This window comes from Carassius gibelio, chromosome A15 (assembly GCF_023724105.1).
Source record: "Carassius gibelio isolate Cgi1373 ecotype wild population from Czech Republic chromosome A15, carGib1.2-hapl.c, whole genome shotgun sequence".
Classification (NCBI taxonomy): Eukaryota; Metazoa; Chordata; class Actinopteri; order Cypriniformes; family Cyprinidae; genus Carassius; species Carassius gibelio.
Window position 1 is genome coordinate 10,683,872 of NC_068385.1, and position 18,606 is coordinate 10,702,477.

General features: G+C 36.6%; 1 protein-coding gene across 10 annotated transcripts in view; it reads right to left on the reverse strand.

Annotated features, from left to right (window-relative positions):
- LOC128029170 (BCAS3 microtubule associated cell migration factor) overlaps positions 1–18,606 on the reverse strand; it is a 223,762-nt gene that overhangs the window by 135,832 nt on the left and 69,324 nt on the right. For all 10 annotated transcript variants that reach the window (XR_008187304.1, XM_052616769.1, XM_052616768.1 and 7 more), the window contains exon 16: positions 8,724–8,874. Coding sequence is in view for 9 of the 10 variants with exons in the window: in XM_052616769.1 (XP_052472729.1) it covers positions 8,724–8,874 (151 nt within the window). In the remaining variant the exon portion in view is untranslated. The remainder of the gene's footprint in view (positions 1–8,723; positions 8,875–18,606) is intronic.

Here is an 18,606-nt window from a genome sequence, read left to right on the forward strand (position 1 = left end):
AGCGGTGTGAGCCGCTGATGGGGAGAAACGAGCGGTTTGTCTGTATATCACCTTGGCTGGAGCAACAGAGAACGTCTCGCTGTCTGTCAGCGTAGAACATAGGACACGGCACGAAATAAACATGCTCAGCCGCCACAGGATTTAAAGAGCGCGGTTTCCTTTTTTTCTCCCTCTAATAAAACCAGGAATCCCAAGTGGGATATCGAGGAGAAAAGACAACAGATATTTTGATAACCTCAAATATTTAGAAACGCTGCTTCCTTTGCCCCGACCATCCCTGAATGTAGAGAAAAACACTGAGAGTAGCTCAAAGAAGCATTTCAATCCTTCCTGTTCCAACATGGAGCTCAAGGCAGTGAGGAAAGTGAAGGAGCTTAGAAGTTTTCCAGTCTGGGATGCAGGTGAAGAGCTGGCTTTTTCAGGTTTTGGAGAAGCTGATGCACTTTCTTGGAGGAGAACTGTAAAGGATGGGTGCACAGATGTTCTTAATAACAAAACCAAAGAAAACTCATTGCGACTGAACACTGAAATCACAGGCTGACACTGTCCGCCGCAAATCTGAGAGGAAATTGTATCCGTTTCTAAGTGCTTTGCATAATAAATCTGGAAATATTCTTGAAAGGTATATAATGTCATGCCAGTAATGATGATTAGACGGACGCAAAGCACTGCAAAGATCCAGTCTGAGTTAAAAGCTGGGCATAACTTTGAGCGCTCATCTCCTAGCGGTGGGACTAAAGCTGGCCAACTATGGTAAAAGCTCTTTGAAGAGGCTTTGGTCAGCAGATGATTTGGTCAACATGTTCTTATTTGAGTGCACTTTACACTTGCATTGCATCTGAATTTCCTTGAAGCGACCGCTGGAGTTGGTTTGTCTGTATTTGAAATCACTCTTTCCCTCTGGGTTTCACTTAAAGTGGCTAGTATGACTCAAGCTGCAGTGATTCAGCGGGCCATTTGAGCGAATGGATTATTCTAAATAAATATTGGCATGGGGAGCGGCTTACACAAAAATGTATCCGAAAATCAATAAATTATAAAACATAAACATGTTTAGTGAGATGGAGGAGAAGGGAAGACAGACGTTACTAAACAGAAGCCAATTTTGTTTTCCCCCTATTGGCATTTCCCTTGCTGCTTCTAGAGTGTTTTTCTCTCTCTCTCTTTAACTAATTCACTGAAAAGACTCCTTCCATGTCATTTCCACTTTTAATTTAACATATGAGGACTCTTGACGTGAGTTAATAGCTTTTCCTCAAGGGCATAATTCAATCTGTGATGTCCACCATCAAAGCCCGGCCACATTACCGTCCGGGCCACAGACGAGGCGCCATCAGGGGGGAAGGCGGCCCCTTCATTTGTTTTCAAACTAATGGTGGGCTTTAAACAAAAAAAAAAAGGAGCACGGCTCGCATTTGAACTTATCGGGGACTTGCCGTGACAAGCTGACCATATGGTCGCTGTACGTCAGCCAGCGGGGTCTGTGTTACAGCGCTCACGAAATGCAGACATTTCTCTCAACGTCACATTTATTATCTCACTGCAGCTTTTCCTCCGACACGGCTCGGGCACACGGCCATGGTCCACACACACCGTGGTAGCCATTTGGGAGGCCGGCATCAAAAGCTAAAAGAAAAACAGAAACTTTTCCCCTCCATTTCCAGTGTTCCAGCTCATTGGGATATTGTTGAGGAAGGTGCCTGCTTCGGCTTGATTTCCTTTTTCCTTAGAGAGCTATCGGAAAATGTGTGTTCCCCAGGTGTTAGCGCAGCAGTCTGTGGTATTTACAAGCCACCAAGTTTTGAGAATTGTTGTACTTCTACATTCCGTGCTCTTCTGAGTAGAGGACACTTTCAAAAATAAAAGAAAGGGGGCGGGGGGATGGGGTGAGTATTCACAACCTACATCAATCAAAACCTTTCCTGAGCTACACAAGATCTCTGTTATCCTGCAAACAGAGAACAACAATCAGTTTGAGAAGTAAAAATGCATGATTTTTCTCCATGCAGAAATAAATTTATAGCATAATGTATAATCCAAATCATGCGAAAATTCTGCAGTATATAAAATATATTGTTTTATACATCTAACAAATGATTAGAAGTCAACTGCCTATACGGATTCTCTTTTCACAATGATTTGAAAATGCAGTAAATTAACAGGAAGCGGAAAAAGCATTATACTTTTGGTTTAATTAAATATTTAGTTTTAATTCATGTCTCCTAAGCTGTTAATCATAAAATCTTATGTTCCACCATTTTTATTTGAGCTGCGATCTTCCATCTTTTTCCTGCGTGAGAGTGTTTTGTTTTGGAACACTTGATGATACTTAATACTTACATGTGATATTAAACACACTGTTCTCTAAAAGGAAAACCAATTAACATTTAATGCAACATCTAAATCAATCAAATGATTCCGATGAAATGCGGAGCTCCAGTTGTTTCCCACATTAATGTGCATAGCCCAGTCAAGAGGAAGCTTTGGGGAATATTAAGATTTATCAGGTTAACGATAAAGCTTTGAAACACATACGTCCTCTGAGATCACAGTACAGCACTGCAGGAAAAAGATCTAATTAAAACGTATGAGAGGATACCACAGCAAAAGCTGAAATTCAAGCCAGAGGAAGGACAGCAGAACATGTGATTCATATTAAAAAGTTCATTCATAAAGGTTCAATCTTTGAAGTTGTGTATATATATACACACACACATAAAACATTTTCCTGCTTTAATTCTTAACTGTAATATTTGCAGCAAAATTATGCATTGCTTCAATAATAATCACCCCCCTTTTGATAGTAAAGTAACTTAGATTTTGCATTTAAAAAAAAAAAAAAATTCTCCATATACACTCAAGCCAATGATTATACATTGCCCAAATAAAATTGTCACATCAAATTAAAGGGTGAAGAAGATGAATGACTGCAAACGTATTGCACACATCTGACTCACCCATTGGCCAGAGCGGTGCACGGCGCACCAAAACTTTTTTCACCCTTATTCCAAATGTCACCAGTCAATAAAATCATAACGACAACAATATGAATGTGAACACAAGCATTTTTGAATAAACAATCTCTTTCGTTTGTTTGGGAAAAAAACAGGAATGGAACGATCACTTTGAAGGGAAGGTTCGTTTAAACCACAGCATAGACTGACAAACAGAGCTCTGATGTTTTCTAACGTAGCAAAACACAATATTTTGCGATGAACTCTGCAACAAAAACTCTTTTCTCTCTCCCATGAATTCAACGACACTGACTAACTTAAACGCCAAGCTGATGTAATAGACATGCTTATGACCAACAAAATATAATTCACTAACATTCCTCTCACGGTCGTTTTTCTGTACAGTACTTTTCAACATTTTCAATTAAAACAAATCAGGTTAGCGATTACAAAAACAGAAACAAAAAACATCAAAAAGCCAAACATCAAATCCGCATACAGAAACAGAAAAAAAGGAACAATTAAAAACATCCTTTGGTTCTCCCCACAGCGTGCTAGAATAAACTAAAGTAGAAAAAAAAAATGTGAAAAAATTCTTGGAAACGAATGAAAGATGGAATGAACGCAGTCGTTTGCTGAAGCGAGGACAAAGCATGCTGGGAGCGAATTGGAAAAACTCACCATGGAGTTTTAATGGAAAAACATCCAGCCCCAAAGAGGTAGGGTCTTCATGAAGGGACAGATACACAGAGATAGATGAGAAAAGCATAATTATTGATTTGACTTTGTTCACCGTTTAATGATACATAAGTTAAAAAGCCATGAAAATAGCGTTTTAACATATTTTACTACTACACCAGATCAAAATGCCAACAATAGGACTCAATATAATGCAATTCTCCTCAAATGTCTAAAGTAAACTCCATTGGTGGTATTTAGGAGGGACGCGGGAGACATGAGGTCAGTTTCTGCCAGTCTGACAGTTCAATAGAAGTTCAATAGTGGTTTAATTGAAGTAAGATGCTGTGGAAGATGCTGTTTTATGCTGAAGGGTTAGTAGAAAGGAGAAGTGGTTCCCTGATATACAGCCAGAGCAATGGATGACCGTAAACATTTTACTGCCAATAGTGTTTCCCAAAAGCAATAAAAAAGGACATGAAATCCAACTCTGGCAGAAGTCGTCAGACACTCTGCGGCCCTTTGAATGGGTTTACTATTCAGTAGTCGTGAATCACTGTCTGTGAAACAAAACCTTACAGTTTTACACAGACACCGAATCTTTCTCATAGGCAAACAGCTATCATGAAGAATTTCCCAGATCAGGTGAGGAGATGAGTGATTTTCTGGCTAAGTTTAACTTATAATTGCTATTGTGTTTGAAATTCTGGATAATAAAATAATCATAATCGCACATAGGGCTTAAGATATTCAAACATTGCAGCCCGAGCAAAAACAAAAAGTTGCTTAGCTGCGTCTCAAGTGGCACAGAGTGAGACCCTTCAGCTGAATGGACTCAACAAATATCCAGCTGGGCAAATGGATGGACGCCACTGCTAAATTAATGGTTTCCATGGAGATGGAAACATGTTAAACCTGGGTTTGTTTAGCAGCACTGATGATCGGTTTGGTGTTAGTGCAACTGAGTTATTAAATGTCTATAAAAGATTAAGGGACACATTTACATTAAAATAAGTAGGACAACACTGTACTATCTATCACATGACATGCTCATGCACTTCTAATAAGATCAGACTTGACAGCAAACCATAACAATAACATAAAAAGCAAGAGAATAAGCAGATTTTATCCAAATCCATAGAGTGCCATGAGGGTCTTTATTCCTGAAAAATGTTTACAGTGGGAAAAAAAAAAGCCTGTTAACAGGAAGCAAGAAATCACATGACAGGCAGTGAGCATCGAGGGCAACAACCCCACTTCATCAGAATAATCTTTTGCATGTTTATCTCTTTGATTTCCGTGAGCGTAATGCTGCACATCCAAAGGCATTAAAATGAGGTGATCTGAGCAAATGCTTAGACTGTAACATGTAACATGGCTGGGTATTACCCGATCTCTTTATGCGAACAGTCATTATGGCACTATGAGACAATGGCCAAAAAGCTGCTCAATTCACGTATTACACTAAGCATACCACATCTGTGAGGTCAGATCCTGCCACCCAGCAAACACGCACATTCACACTCTGTTGAATAAGAAAGAACACCATCAGTTATTGGTGGGGTGTGTGATTCAGCCCAGTGATTCAAATAGTTTAAATCTGTCCAGCAAAAAGATTTGTGCAAATTTGTTTAGTTTATTTTATTTTATTTAATTTACAGATCTACAAAGAGGCAATAAAAAGAGTTTTAAGTACACTATAAAAAATGTGTCATTTTAAATGTAAAATATTATAAAAACACTACGAAAATAAAAACTGTTAATAGGTTAACAGTAAGTTTAATTACCATTTACAGGAATAAAACCATAAAAGATCTAACCAGAAATTGTATGTAATTTCACAGATAAATGGTAAAACTGTGTAAACTACAAATAGAACTGAAACAGGACTAAAACAACCCCACAGCAACCTCATTTTTGAAGCCCACGACTCAATGCAAGAGAGAACATCTATTATGCTTTCCATAAAATATGCTTCTTCAAAGCCCACACTCTAATGCGATTTCCAATGCTCACCAAAACAGTGATCATTCAGTCATTACTGAAACACTACTAGCATCTGTGAGATTCAAGTTATTTTAGAACCATCACTAGAGTCTAACTATTTCAATATTCAAGTAAACATGGTCTAAAAATGGTACTAAGCTGGCTGATGAAGTGACTCTGGAGGAGGAATTAAAGAACAAATGGAGGTTATGTAGAAGAAAGATTACTCATCACTTAGCAGACACATGGAAAAGGGGAGATGAAGTCATCAGGGCTGATATCAGGACTCATTGTGCTGACTGATTTGACAGCTGAAATCAAGAGAACAGCTGAAGTGGTTCGCAGAAAAAGAAGGTCAGACAGTAGCACAGCTCCTGGAATGGCACAGTACATTAACATAGTGTGAGACTCACACTGCTGCCTTATCTGAGGGGACCAGACACTTCTCAAGACAAGAGTTTTCAGTGAGTATTAGATGAGCATTAATACTGAATTAACGCTGGAATAAAAGATCTAAAAGTCTGGATCAAAACACAGAATTACTGGATGTGTGGACTAGAGGTTGGCCATCTGAAACTTTTGTGTTCTAGCCCCATTCCACTTTGTTTATAGATTGGAGAAAATAATAGTAATAATAAAACTTGATTAGCAAAATAGACATAAATATATATATACTCAAGCACCTAGTAGAACGTAAAAGTACATAATGTGATTTTGAACATTGAACGAAGCACTTAGCTTGTTTAAGCAAATCCAAAACAGTGTTACTACTGTTTAAAGTAAAGAGAGAAAAAAACTTCAAATAGTTAGTTAGCTGAAATAAAGCTGAAATACAAAATGCATAAATATAAATGCTGAATGAAAAAAAAAATACAACAGGAAACTAATTGAATAAAATAAGCTGAAGTACTAAAATGACTAAAACTAAAATCAAATAAAATATATTTTTTTTTAATCTAAGAAACATTTAAATAAAAATAACAAGAGACTAAGACAGATAATGCAATAAAGTGTTATTTTTTTAAATAAATACTATACCAAAATTCATTAAATACTAAAGTAATGAAAAGCATTTTGGACTAATTCCTGAATCTTAAGTCAATTATTATTTTGAATTGGAATTGCACAAAAGGTTTACAGTTAGAATCTTTCTATAAAGCATTAGTAAAGACTTTAAGTTATAAATTTTTACATACAGTATTTGAGAAAAATGGACATTATAACTGAAATATACCTAAATAAATTGAAAAATATGGAGCAAATCAAAGCGAGAAAATGAAACTGGGAAATTAAATTGGATCAGGCCACCAAAAATCAGAACTGCTTTGCAAAGTTCACTCAAATTTACACTGTGTTAAAGGGATAGTTCACCCAAAAATCAAAATTATGTCATTAATAACTCTAATAATGACATTAATAATATCGTTCCAAACCCAGGAGACCTCAGTTTATCTTGGAACGACATGAGGGTAAGTTATTAATGGCATAATTTTGATTTTTGGGTAAACTATCCCTTTAATGCACTATATCGCTCACTTGGAAGCAGTTGTGTAAAAAGCATTTCAACCCGCACCATGCTTTTCTCCAGGGCCAGGATATTTGATTCAGCCAACATGCCAAATGTCCATTTGCATTATTACAGAAAGACTGTCTGTAAGGAGGACGATCTCCCATGTGGTGGCCAGCTCCTCTGCCATTCCCCAGAAACAGCTCTGAGTGCAGAACATCTGAGGGTAGAGTTTTTGGGCACATTGATGGGCAAAGGCAATATGAGCAGAGACAGGTTGGTGTGGGGAAACAGCTGACTGACTGGCATATACACAGACACACAACATGGTTCCGAACAACATAGGACATCTCTTGTCTGTCACCACGTATGCTAGCCTCAGCTAAGGAGAGAAAGAGAAAGGATGAAATGGGACTGGACTTGAAGACGTCTACTCTGTCAACATGCACAGCCCTGGACTCATGTCTGTTGAAAAATGCAGTTTAAATGGCTACTGAGAGCATATAATGTCTCCAAAGCCAGAAACTAAACCAAACACTAGACTGAATTATTCAAACTTCAAACTGATTCATTCTTGACAACTCTTCAAATCAAAACTAGATGAGCGAGAGCCCTCAAAACAATCTAAGCACAAAGTGTTCTGCATGACAATGAGCTGCAGGGCCTTGTATAAATCTGCCTATTTAAAGTTTACCCGCTTTGCCACTGTTTCATTAGCATATTTCCCATTCAAACATAGCATTTAAATAAAAATAAACATTTGGAATAAGTCATAATTATGTCAAGTCAGTATGTAAATGTACACTGCAGTCATTGATATGGCAACCAGTCTTTACTGGCGTGTTCATGTTACATGGAGGGCGAACACATGGTATGTCCAGTGATTGTAATACATCTGGCTTGGGAACTAACAACAGAGTACAGCAAAGATTAATATGCGGGAAAAAACAAGTTTGCATGTTTGTGTAAATTCAGGCAATCATCTGGCAAATGACGGTTTGATGAAACTTAAGTGCTCTAGCACGAGTCAAGAATTCACGCAAACTCATGTCATGCTTCAATTCCACGACACAGTACTTGCAAAAGAGAAAGCTATCTCCAGCAATGGTCTTGACATATCCAGTGACTTACAACAACATTTCACTGATCTGCTTAACAACTGACAAATGCAGTCTGTCCTTCAACAAAAGATAACTGTGTAAAGTCGTCGTATATAACCTGACTAACCGATGGCATGAATCAATACTTTTTAAAGATATTACCTGCTTTAAGTACCTTGTGCATTGAAATGGCTGGTTTGAAGTGACAACTCACCAAATGGCAAAATGACAAAAGACTACCAGTAGGTCAAATAAGTAGCAGGCTTCTTATCCAGCCAGAATATAGCCTCAAGTATTAGCAATTCATCTTCATAGTCACATAGAAGCAATTCAGTTTCACAGATATGATTTATGAGAGTTCAGGATATTTTTTTTTCTCTTCAGTTGGAATTAAATTTTTAATCTGAAATTAATGTTTATCGTGATTTGCATTGTAACATAACATTAAAAGGTTCATAATGATACCTTTAAATGTTAAAATAGTGTGGAGAAACCCACCCAGAGCGCTTGGTGATGGTGCCCAAGGTCATCGGCTGCTTGATCTGAGCCAGTGGAAGCACGATCGTCAAACTGGGTAATGGAGACAGGCGTGGGTTACCCATGTTGTTGTTGGTGAAGTTGTTATAGGATTCTTGACTGGTCACTTTGGCTGTGAAAGAAATAAAAAATTAAAGAAATGAGAACTTGTAGTATCAATAAAAATCTTTCAGGCACACATATACTACATTTTTTATGTTAATACTTTTATTTAGCGAGGATGCATTAAATTTATCAAATAAGAATAAACATTTATAATGATACATAAGATTTCGATTTCAAATAAAAGCTTTTTTTGTTATTTTTTCTTTAAAACTTTTTATTCATTGATTCGAGACTCCTTTTCACACACACAAAAAGCATAATGACTGTTTTCAGCATTTATAATAATAATAATAATAATAATAATAATAATAGTTTCTTGATCACCAAATCAATATATTAGAATGATTTCTAAAGGACGCTGGAATAATAGCTGCTGAAAAAAAAGTATAAGTTTAAGTTCTTTTAAACTATAATAATATTTCACAATATTCCTGTTTTTACTGTATTTTTGATCAAATACATTGTGCCTTGGTGAGACTAAGAGACTTTAAATTTAAGGATTAGTTAACTTCCAGAATAAAAATTTCCTGATAATTTACTCAGCCCCATGTCATCCAAGATGTTCATGTCTTTCTGTCTTCAGTCGGAAAGAAATGAATGATTTGGAGGAAGACATTCCAGGATTTTTCTCCATATAATGGACTTCAATAGTGGCCAAAGTATTGAATGCAGCTTCAAAGGGCTCTACACGATCCCAGCAGAGGAATATGGGTCTAGTGAAACGATTGGTAATTTTCTAAAAATAAAAAATAAAAATAATAAAATACATACTTTTTAATCCAAAATGCTCGTCTTGCAATAGTTCCACGTGTCTGTGGGTGCAAATTTACGCATTACATAAATCACATTGGAAAAATCAAGCGCAGTTGGCTTTTTGTCTGTGTACTCCGGTTCAAAAAGATAGAAAACACCATAGTCCGACATTGTTGTTTTACCTTTTTTTGTAAAAGGTATTTGACTTTCTTTACACGTTCGCTTTGTAAAAACTTTGTTGGTACTTCCATCTACGTCATTTCATGCGTGACCTTTCCAACATATTGCGTGAAGTCGAGTTTGTGCAATACGAAAATTTGTGGTTAAAAAGTATATAGATTTTCATTTTTTAAGAAAATGACCATTTCGATAGATAGGACCCTTATTCCTCGCGTATGATTGTGTAGAGCCCTTTAAAGCTGTATTTTAGACCTCCAATTTAGACCTTCAGTCAATTTTGATTTCACCATTGAAGTCCATTATATGGAGAAAAATACTGGTATGTTTTCCTTAATTTAACTTAATTTCTTTGTGACTAAAGAAAGAAAGACATGAAAATCTTGGATGACATAGGGGTGAGTAAATTATCAGGATTTCTTTCTTCTGGAAGTGAACTGATCCTTTAAAATAAACAGCACATGTTAAGTCTTTTCTTAAAAATAATGCTGAATGGTCAGCATTCCGATCATGCTAAAATACACATATGGAATTGATAATATAGCATATCCTCTCAGAGACATAAACAACAGATACAAAGTTTTATTCCAACTAGTACAGGAGGCATCAATTTGATCCATGCTTCCATGCACTCCTTAAAACAGCAAAAACAATATAATGCAGATGTACCTAACACAAATATTCCAGACGAAATTCAAGTGCTGCTTTTTGGTTTTTATTTAACTGCACTAATTATTTTCTCTTTCAAAGTACAATATTTCAGACTAGCCCAATAATCTCAGCGAACATTTTCCTTGCTTCCATTGTAATATCACCAGGAAGAGGGTATTCAGGGCATTGGAGAAATACCTGAGACACAAAACATTGATTATCTGAGGGCAAAAGCACTGAGAGCAGCCGTGCCACAGTGTTGGAGGGGTTTTAGATCATTAGCCAGCCTCACTGTGTCTCTCTAATACCTAGAAATGCTGTCTTTGTGCTTAACCAAAGAGAGGCCATTTAGGCCTCATGGCCCTCGATAAAGGTCTGCTTTGGCTGGAGACATTACACAAACCCCTGCGCCATTCCACACAGGGCCCGGATCTCAAGGGCCCTTCACATTTCAAAACCACTACACCCCAAGCGCAGCCACCTTTTGTGTGCAAGAGCAGCAGAAAAGAAAAGGAATTTGAACAGGAAGCAGCCTGAAAACCCATAATGGTGCTTCTGATGGACAAAGACGAGGAGTAGAGGAAGAAAAATCTTAATGAATTTAGCATCCAAGAAGGACATGCTCAGTCTCGGCGCACTTTTTAACCCCCACTAAATCAAAACCCAACTCACTCGCAGACACGCACGCAAATAACATCACGACGGCAAAGCTTAAGCCCTCAAAAAGCAGACGCTTCGCACGGGATGATGTGAAACTCAGCCGCCGCATGAAGTCAACCCTAGTGTGGCAGGCTTGGCTGAAACCCTCAAGAATGGCGCGTCGGAGAGAGGCAAGGCGCCTGGCCAGTCAAAACGATACTGCTTATGAAGCCATCATTTGATTAATGGCATGTGTGATGGCCTTCGCAGTGATACATGACAAGCCAATGGAAAGATGATCCATCAATGCAAATCCACAGCAATCGCAGGCCTAACTCCAAGAGGCCGGCAGAGTCACCCTCTGTCACCTAAACCTTCAATTCAAGCTCACTCCGCTCCATTTGCATTTTCTTCTAATGGCACACACATGGTCACACTGATATCTTGGTTTTCTCCCCCAAGCTGCACTATTTGCATCTGATAAAGCAATGAACACAAGCAATCCGTCTAAGCTGATGCTTTCCATTCATTATTATGTTCATTTGCACACATAAACATAAAAAAAACACTCTTAAGCAAACATCATCCCATTTTTAATCGCATCACCACTAGGGATGGATACCGAGAACCTGAATTTTCTGGATTGGTGCATAACTGGGTCGATACTGGACTGGTTTTATCTCTGTATACTTAAATGTTAACGACAAAATAAAAACTGGTGTTTGTCATTTCCCTTCACTGAAATATGTGACCAACGTTTGCTCGACGAGCGTGTGATATCCAGATATGCGTGCAGTCAGTAATCGCGGCAAGATTGAAAAGTTCGAAAGTGTGGACTCTTGTTGCAAAACTAAGCGACACCAGTGTCAGATGCAATATATGCAATAGTGTAATAGTGAACCAAGGAAGCAACACAAGTAACATAACAAAACACAACAACTACCTCAAGAAATGCACTGTATTATGTCTCACTGCTCCAGCTACAACACATTCCCATCAAATGTCAATTCAGAGATAGAGTTACACTCACGAGACACTGCACTTGCAATCACAAAAGTACATTATTCGTGTGTGCTTTAAGGCCTTGTTGGTGAAATGTTTTTTTAGCGTGCTGTTCTAACATGTGCTTATTCAGAGCGCATCCACCCGAAGCATCCATACACTAAAATGCCAGTCAAACAGCACCTGATTATTTAATTACATTAGTTAACATCTGATTGTGCTAATACTGTCAAAAACACAGGTTTACATATAAACACAGTTAATTATGTATAAAGTAAAAGTAAACAGGCAAGAGAGAAATGGGTGCGTGCATCTTTTAAAGGGACAGTACTAAACATACTGCAGCATGTCATTAAAGGGATAGTTCATCCCAAAATTTTTATTCTGTCATTATTTTCTCTGTCATGTTGTACCAAACATGTATTAATTTGTATTTATTCTTGTACTGAACGTAAAATATATATATATGTTTTTAAGAATGTGGGTAAGCAAACAGTTGCTGGTCCCCACTGACTAAGGAAAATAAATAAATAAGTAAGAGTCACTGGGGACCAGCAATTGTTTAGTTTCCCACATTCTCCAAAATAACTTATGTTCAACAGAAGAAGAAACTCATTCAGGTTTAAAACAACTTGAGAGTGAGTAAATGATGACACAATTTTCATTTTTGTTTGAACTAAGTTAATAAAATAAAAAACAGAAAAAATAACTCAATGCTCTTGATTAAAGAACATTAATACAGTTGCTAATGTTAAGCGGTAACAAAATAACTTGAAATTTTCAACAACTTCATATCTTTTTGCACCAAAAACTATGAATAACAGTATCTGTAAGTATCATTATCGGTAAGCAATATCAGTATCGGTATCGATGAAATGTAAGCGATACCCATGCGTAATCACCACCGAAAAGAATTACATTCAACCTTGAAAGCTGCCAATGCGAAAAACATTCCCAGGGACAGAATATCACTGGACGTTCCAAAGTGTCAACCGTTGAGAAATTGCCAGGCTTTAGGAGCATCTGCGAAAGACTTGAATTCTTCGAAAAAAGTTGTGCTCTTCCGGTTTGGGAATACTTTGATATATTTGGTTTCACCCATTCATGTCTTTCTTGCTCGTCCAGATTTCCCAGACACGCTCCTGTAAGAGCGTAGTTCACAGGAGGTAGGGATTAGGATGGGAGGGGAGGAGGGGGAAAAAGAGAGATGAGTGGAGAGGAAAAGAAACAATGGCGGTACCGCCGCACTTAGGGGGAAGGCGCTGTCATGTCAAGTCTGCCTATGCCAATTCCCAAAGCTATCATTATTAAAATACACACTTTCTAAGGAGTAGTACTGCAAGTTGAAGTGGGGGGAGTAAGTAAAAGGAGAGGCCAAAAAGGGCCCGATAAATGCAATCCCGGTGGACAAAGAGAAAACAAATTAAAATAACTATTTTAAAACCAAGGTGCTGCAAAGAAAATAAACTCCACAAGATTTACTGTTACTTTCAGCTATTACCAGACGTTCTGCCGTATGAGTATTTTCACCGTAAGACTTCAAACTGCATTATAAAATGGTACGTTTTGTGTTTCCCCTTGTTCCATGTGCTAATTTCACTTCAAAAGTCGCAGTATGATTACAAACTATTACATCATGACCGAAATCATTCACTGCTGTATAATAGCAATATCACAAATTTATAAAGAAAATGTGAAAGCATTCAAGCATGTCATTTATTAACCAATCTACATTTGAACGTCTCGCTATGAGGCTGTCTGAAATCAGATCCAATAGTTTACAACATGTCAGCGTTTACAGCTCATCAGAGGAGCACCTTGGTGACAGTGGGAATCTACACTTTTCTGTGGCTCAGATAACTGCCTTACTCAAACCATATGTGTGCGAGATTGTTAGCAAGGCAGTGTGTGTGTGTGTGTGTGAGGATGTTTCACCTCAGACGAGCAGACTTTGCAAACGGTTCATGAGAAAATGAACAGGAAGGCATCCGCAGACTCAATCAATGCACCTCGGCATGTGGCTCTGATCAAGAGCACGTAATCTGATCATGTCAATTTACTTATGGGTAAGTGGGAACCGTATTCTCTCCTCCCAGTCATGAACGCTGCAGTGTCATTTCAGACATGTCTAAATGAAACCCTACGCTAGTCTGTCAGAGAAAAAAAAAAGTGTTTTAGTGAATAAGTTCAATACAAAGCACCAAGACGTCAATCAACTTGCTGCCTGATAGCATTCAAACAGCTATAGACACTGAGGGGCACACATCTCCCCAAATATTCAAATTAGTGATTGACAAATATTGGTTTACAATGTGTGATTCTTAAATTATTACACTGAATGCTGCTCAGTCTTGAAAATGTGAATACATCTGAGATAAGAATCAAAAGAATACCCCAAAAATAAGTGACTACACAGAGTTACAATAAATAATCATGTGAAAAAGAGACAAATATTAAGAAGATAATTAAATAATTAGTGTGTGTGTGTATATATATATATATATATATATATATATATATATATATATATATATATATATATATATAATTATTATTATTATTATTTAAATGGGTCTTATATAATTTGATTTACATTTTAGATTTAATTTATATATATTTATATATATATATATATATATATATACACATATATATATATATATATATATATATATATATATACATATATATATATATATATATATATATATATATATATATATATATATATATATATATATATATATAAATTAAATCTAAAATGTAAATCAAATTATATAAGACCCATTTAAATAATAATAATAATAATAATAATAATAATAAAAACCTTAAATAGCAGCACAATTCCAGTGCTGCAGCAGCTGAATGAAAAGGAAATGTAGGAGAATTTCCTGTTTCTTGTGCCTGTGCCAGGACGTGTTAAACGGCACTGACAAATGAGGTTTCCTTTAATAAATATTTGTATAAATTGTTCTAGCCTAGAAATGTCAATAATCAAAATTTCTTTGAACTCAAAAGCTCTACTGTGTTTCCAAAAGCACACTATATTTTCAAACTCATTAATGCAATTAAAATATGTAGAATCCAACCACAACATCAAACCTGCAGAGCTGCCAAAGTTCATAATTACAACCAAAATTACAAACCAAAGGTGGTTTTAACTGGAAGAACCCTGAAAGTAGTCAGTGTTAAATAATATCAACGCATCTAACATAAGAAATAAATAAATAAAAAAACATTCCACCATTACTAGTCTCGGTTTTACAATATGGCAAAAACATGCATATCCAGCAGCTGTTTCACCCACAAAATAGGCAATTTGCTATTTGCTCACCATAAAATAATATTTTGCAAACAAAAACAGAGTTTTGTGGTTTTGGTCAAAGTTACACATTTAACCACCAGAGTTTTTAAAGTGCACCTTAATGGGATTATTATATATATATATATATATATATATATATATATATATATATATATATATATATATATATATATATATATATATATATATATATATATATATATATATATATAATTATTCATTCTAAACATTTCAAACAATCATATCAGATTTGTTGACAGCAAGAGGAGGAATGCTGCAATGCATCATGGTACAGAGAAAATTTCACTGTGGGACAGTGCAGGGTCTCGGGTCATGAGAAGTGTCAAAATCACATTTCCTCACAGTGGGAAAGGGCAGCACATCAGCATGGCTCACTCTGGCTGATAAAGACACACCAGCCCACTCAAAAAAAGTTTTTGCATGAGAGCGAGACAAAAAACAAAAACAAAAAACTCCCAGGCCACCCAAACAACACAGTCTCAATGACATGTTTACAATCGGCGTGCCAGGGGAAAGACATTGCTGCAAGAAGAAACTGGAGGGGGGAGCTTTAAAATGATAAAAATGTCCATTAAAATGGAATACGATCAAACAACAAATATGTATGACTAACTAAAGTACGACTGTTTAAATTGTATACAAAAAAAAGACATACAAAATATTTAAAAATAGATTTCAGTGACATTTTAAAATAACAGTAATAAAATAAATGATATTCACAAATGTGAAAAAAATGACTAATAAGAATCCATAACAAATCATTTATCTTTAAGGCATAAGTAGGAGAGGAAGCATTGCAGTTTGCTTTTAAGATGAGGCTATTCATAAAACTATTCATAAAGCCCTTTTGCTGGATTAGATTCATATCAAGACAAAATGTAGTGGCATGATCCAGGCCTAAGTATTTTCTCTCTCTCTGCCAATGGAGTGAAATAAGGTCCTTCATTTGAAACTGGCCGGTCAACAGAATGCTGAGAGCACAGCGCCACATGGAGGCCTGGCCCGGTACTGTGACCAGCAATAGGACAAGAAGACTTTGTAACCAGAGAAATGAATCTCCAGGATAGGGAGTCTGACTGAGAGCGTACATGATGCAGAGTTGTGGTATGTTAAAACAAGAGTGGCGCTTTGATGCCTGGCTGATTGCACGTCTGTTGTTTTGTGAGCGGAGGCGCTGAGCTTTATCTTTGAGAGCCGCTGTGAAGCTATGATGGAATTTAATTGTGTGTGTGTGTGTGCCACAAACAAGGGAGGAGACAGTTTGTGATTACAGAGAGTGTTTGCTGGCCTTGCTCGTAAAGAACAGATCGGCTCATCTGGCTACATATCCCACAGACACTGATCTGATGGTTGTAAATGATTCAGCGCAGGACTGTGATACATCTTATACTGCCACACTCCACATAAAAACAAAACGTATAATCTGCTCTACAAGTACTACAGCCCAACAACATCAAATGGAAGACGAAAGACGGTTTAGTCCAATATTTCAAATGCAGATATCTGGATTAGATTCTATACACAAAAATACAGTGGGCTCCAAAAGTCTGAGACCAATAATGGAAAATTCTCTTTCACTGCAAATTATATTATAACATTTTAGTGGAAAAGTTCAATATTATTTTTTTTTATGTGCAAACTTACACTACCATTAAGGTCTTTATATATTTTTTACAGTCTCTTATTTTTAACAAGTGTGAAGTTATTTGAAAATTTCATACTGTATTAATTAAAAAGTACAGTACAACAGTAATATTGGATAGTATTGGAAATAGTATTGCAATTTAAAGTTTTTTTTTTTTTTTATAACCCAATTTATTAATTTCATTGCAAAGCTGAAATTTCAGCAGACATCATTACTCCAGTCTTCAGTGTCACAAGATCCTTCAAAAATCATTTTAATATCCCTAATATGCTTAATATAATTGTGGAAAGAGTGATAACATTTTTTAATGATTCCTTGATGAAAGTAAAGTTCTAAAGAACAGCATTTATTTGAAAAATTCAAAATGTCTTCACTATCCCTTTTGATAAATTTAATGCATCCTTGCTGAAAAAAAAAAATACAAGTGAAAAAAAGCATTGAATGAGTTGAATGAATGCCATTTAGATTGGATCTGTGACTTTATAACCAAACAATGCTCCAAACAACATCGTGTCATCTGTTTTGCTAAAGCATCCATGTCTGACTGTTTTTGCTTTAGGCGTAACTACATGCGTAGTTACTGATAAAACAAGCCTGAAACCCAAACAAGCCGTATGCTGATATTAAATGGCTCAAAGGAAGTATCCCGTTATCCCTAACTTAATAACAGCGAATTAACAGCTTCCTGTTGCACCTTGTTTTTCCTTTCAAAATAGTCAATGAACATATACAAATAAGGAGACCACCAAGTTGTCTCAAACCGACACTCAATTTCCTGTGAGCGTAAAGCTAATGGTGACCACCTCAGTCCAGACGGCTCTTTCCATCGCACTCCTCGCATCCTCACGCATTGGCCGACACAGAGCTGAACCGCTGCACAGTGTGGCTACCAAAGCCACATGTGACCTAAACATTCCCGTGAATGGAAACCATACAACAGTTATGCTTCAAAAAGCATTTTCCATTGGCATTGGTTCAGTTGTAGGTAGAAAAGGCAGACAGACAAAACAACTTCAGAAATCAGAAATCAGCACCTAAACGAATGAATCAACTGTCTGTTTGGACTGACAAAGAAGGACTTGTTAAATTATATAACAATGTCATGAACCTAAGGCAAGAACCTAATGTAGATTTTAAAAAACTTCACAATTAAACTGGGAGAGAAGAAAGCCCGATTGTGGTTTCTATTTTTACAGAGTACCAGCTCTGAAGGATGTGTACTTCTCTAGTTCCTTCCCTAAATCAATGAGTTGTCACCAGAGACAATTGCCAGTCTACTGTTGTGGCTACTGCACCGCAGCTTTTCTTATCAATCAGTTATTTCTGCCGCCTCCGTTCACGCTCGTGGACCCAAAAAATGAACAAAACCGACGGAAAAGCAAACGGAAAGTGATGCTGATAGCTTTTTTTCTTTTTTTGTCTGATAACTAAATCATAGCGGAAAATGGTTTAAAAGTGTGTCAACCACAAAAACAATTTTGCAGATTTCACGATGATGTTTTTTTTTTTTTAAGACTTTTTACTCA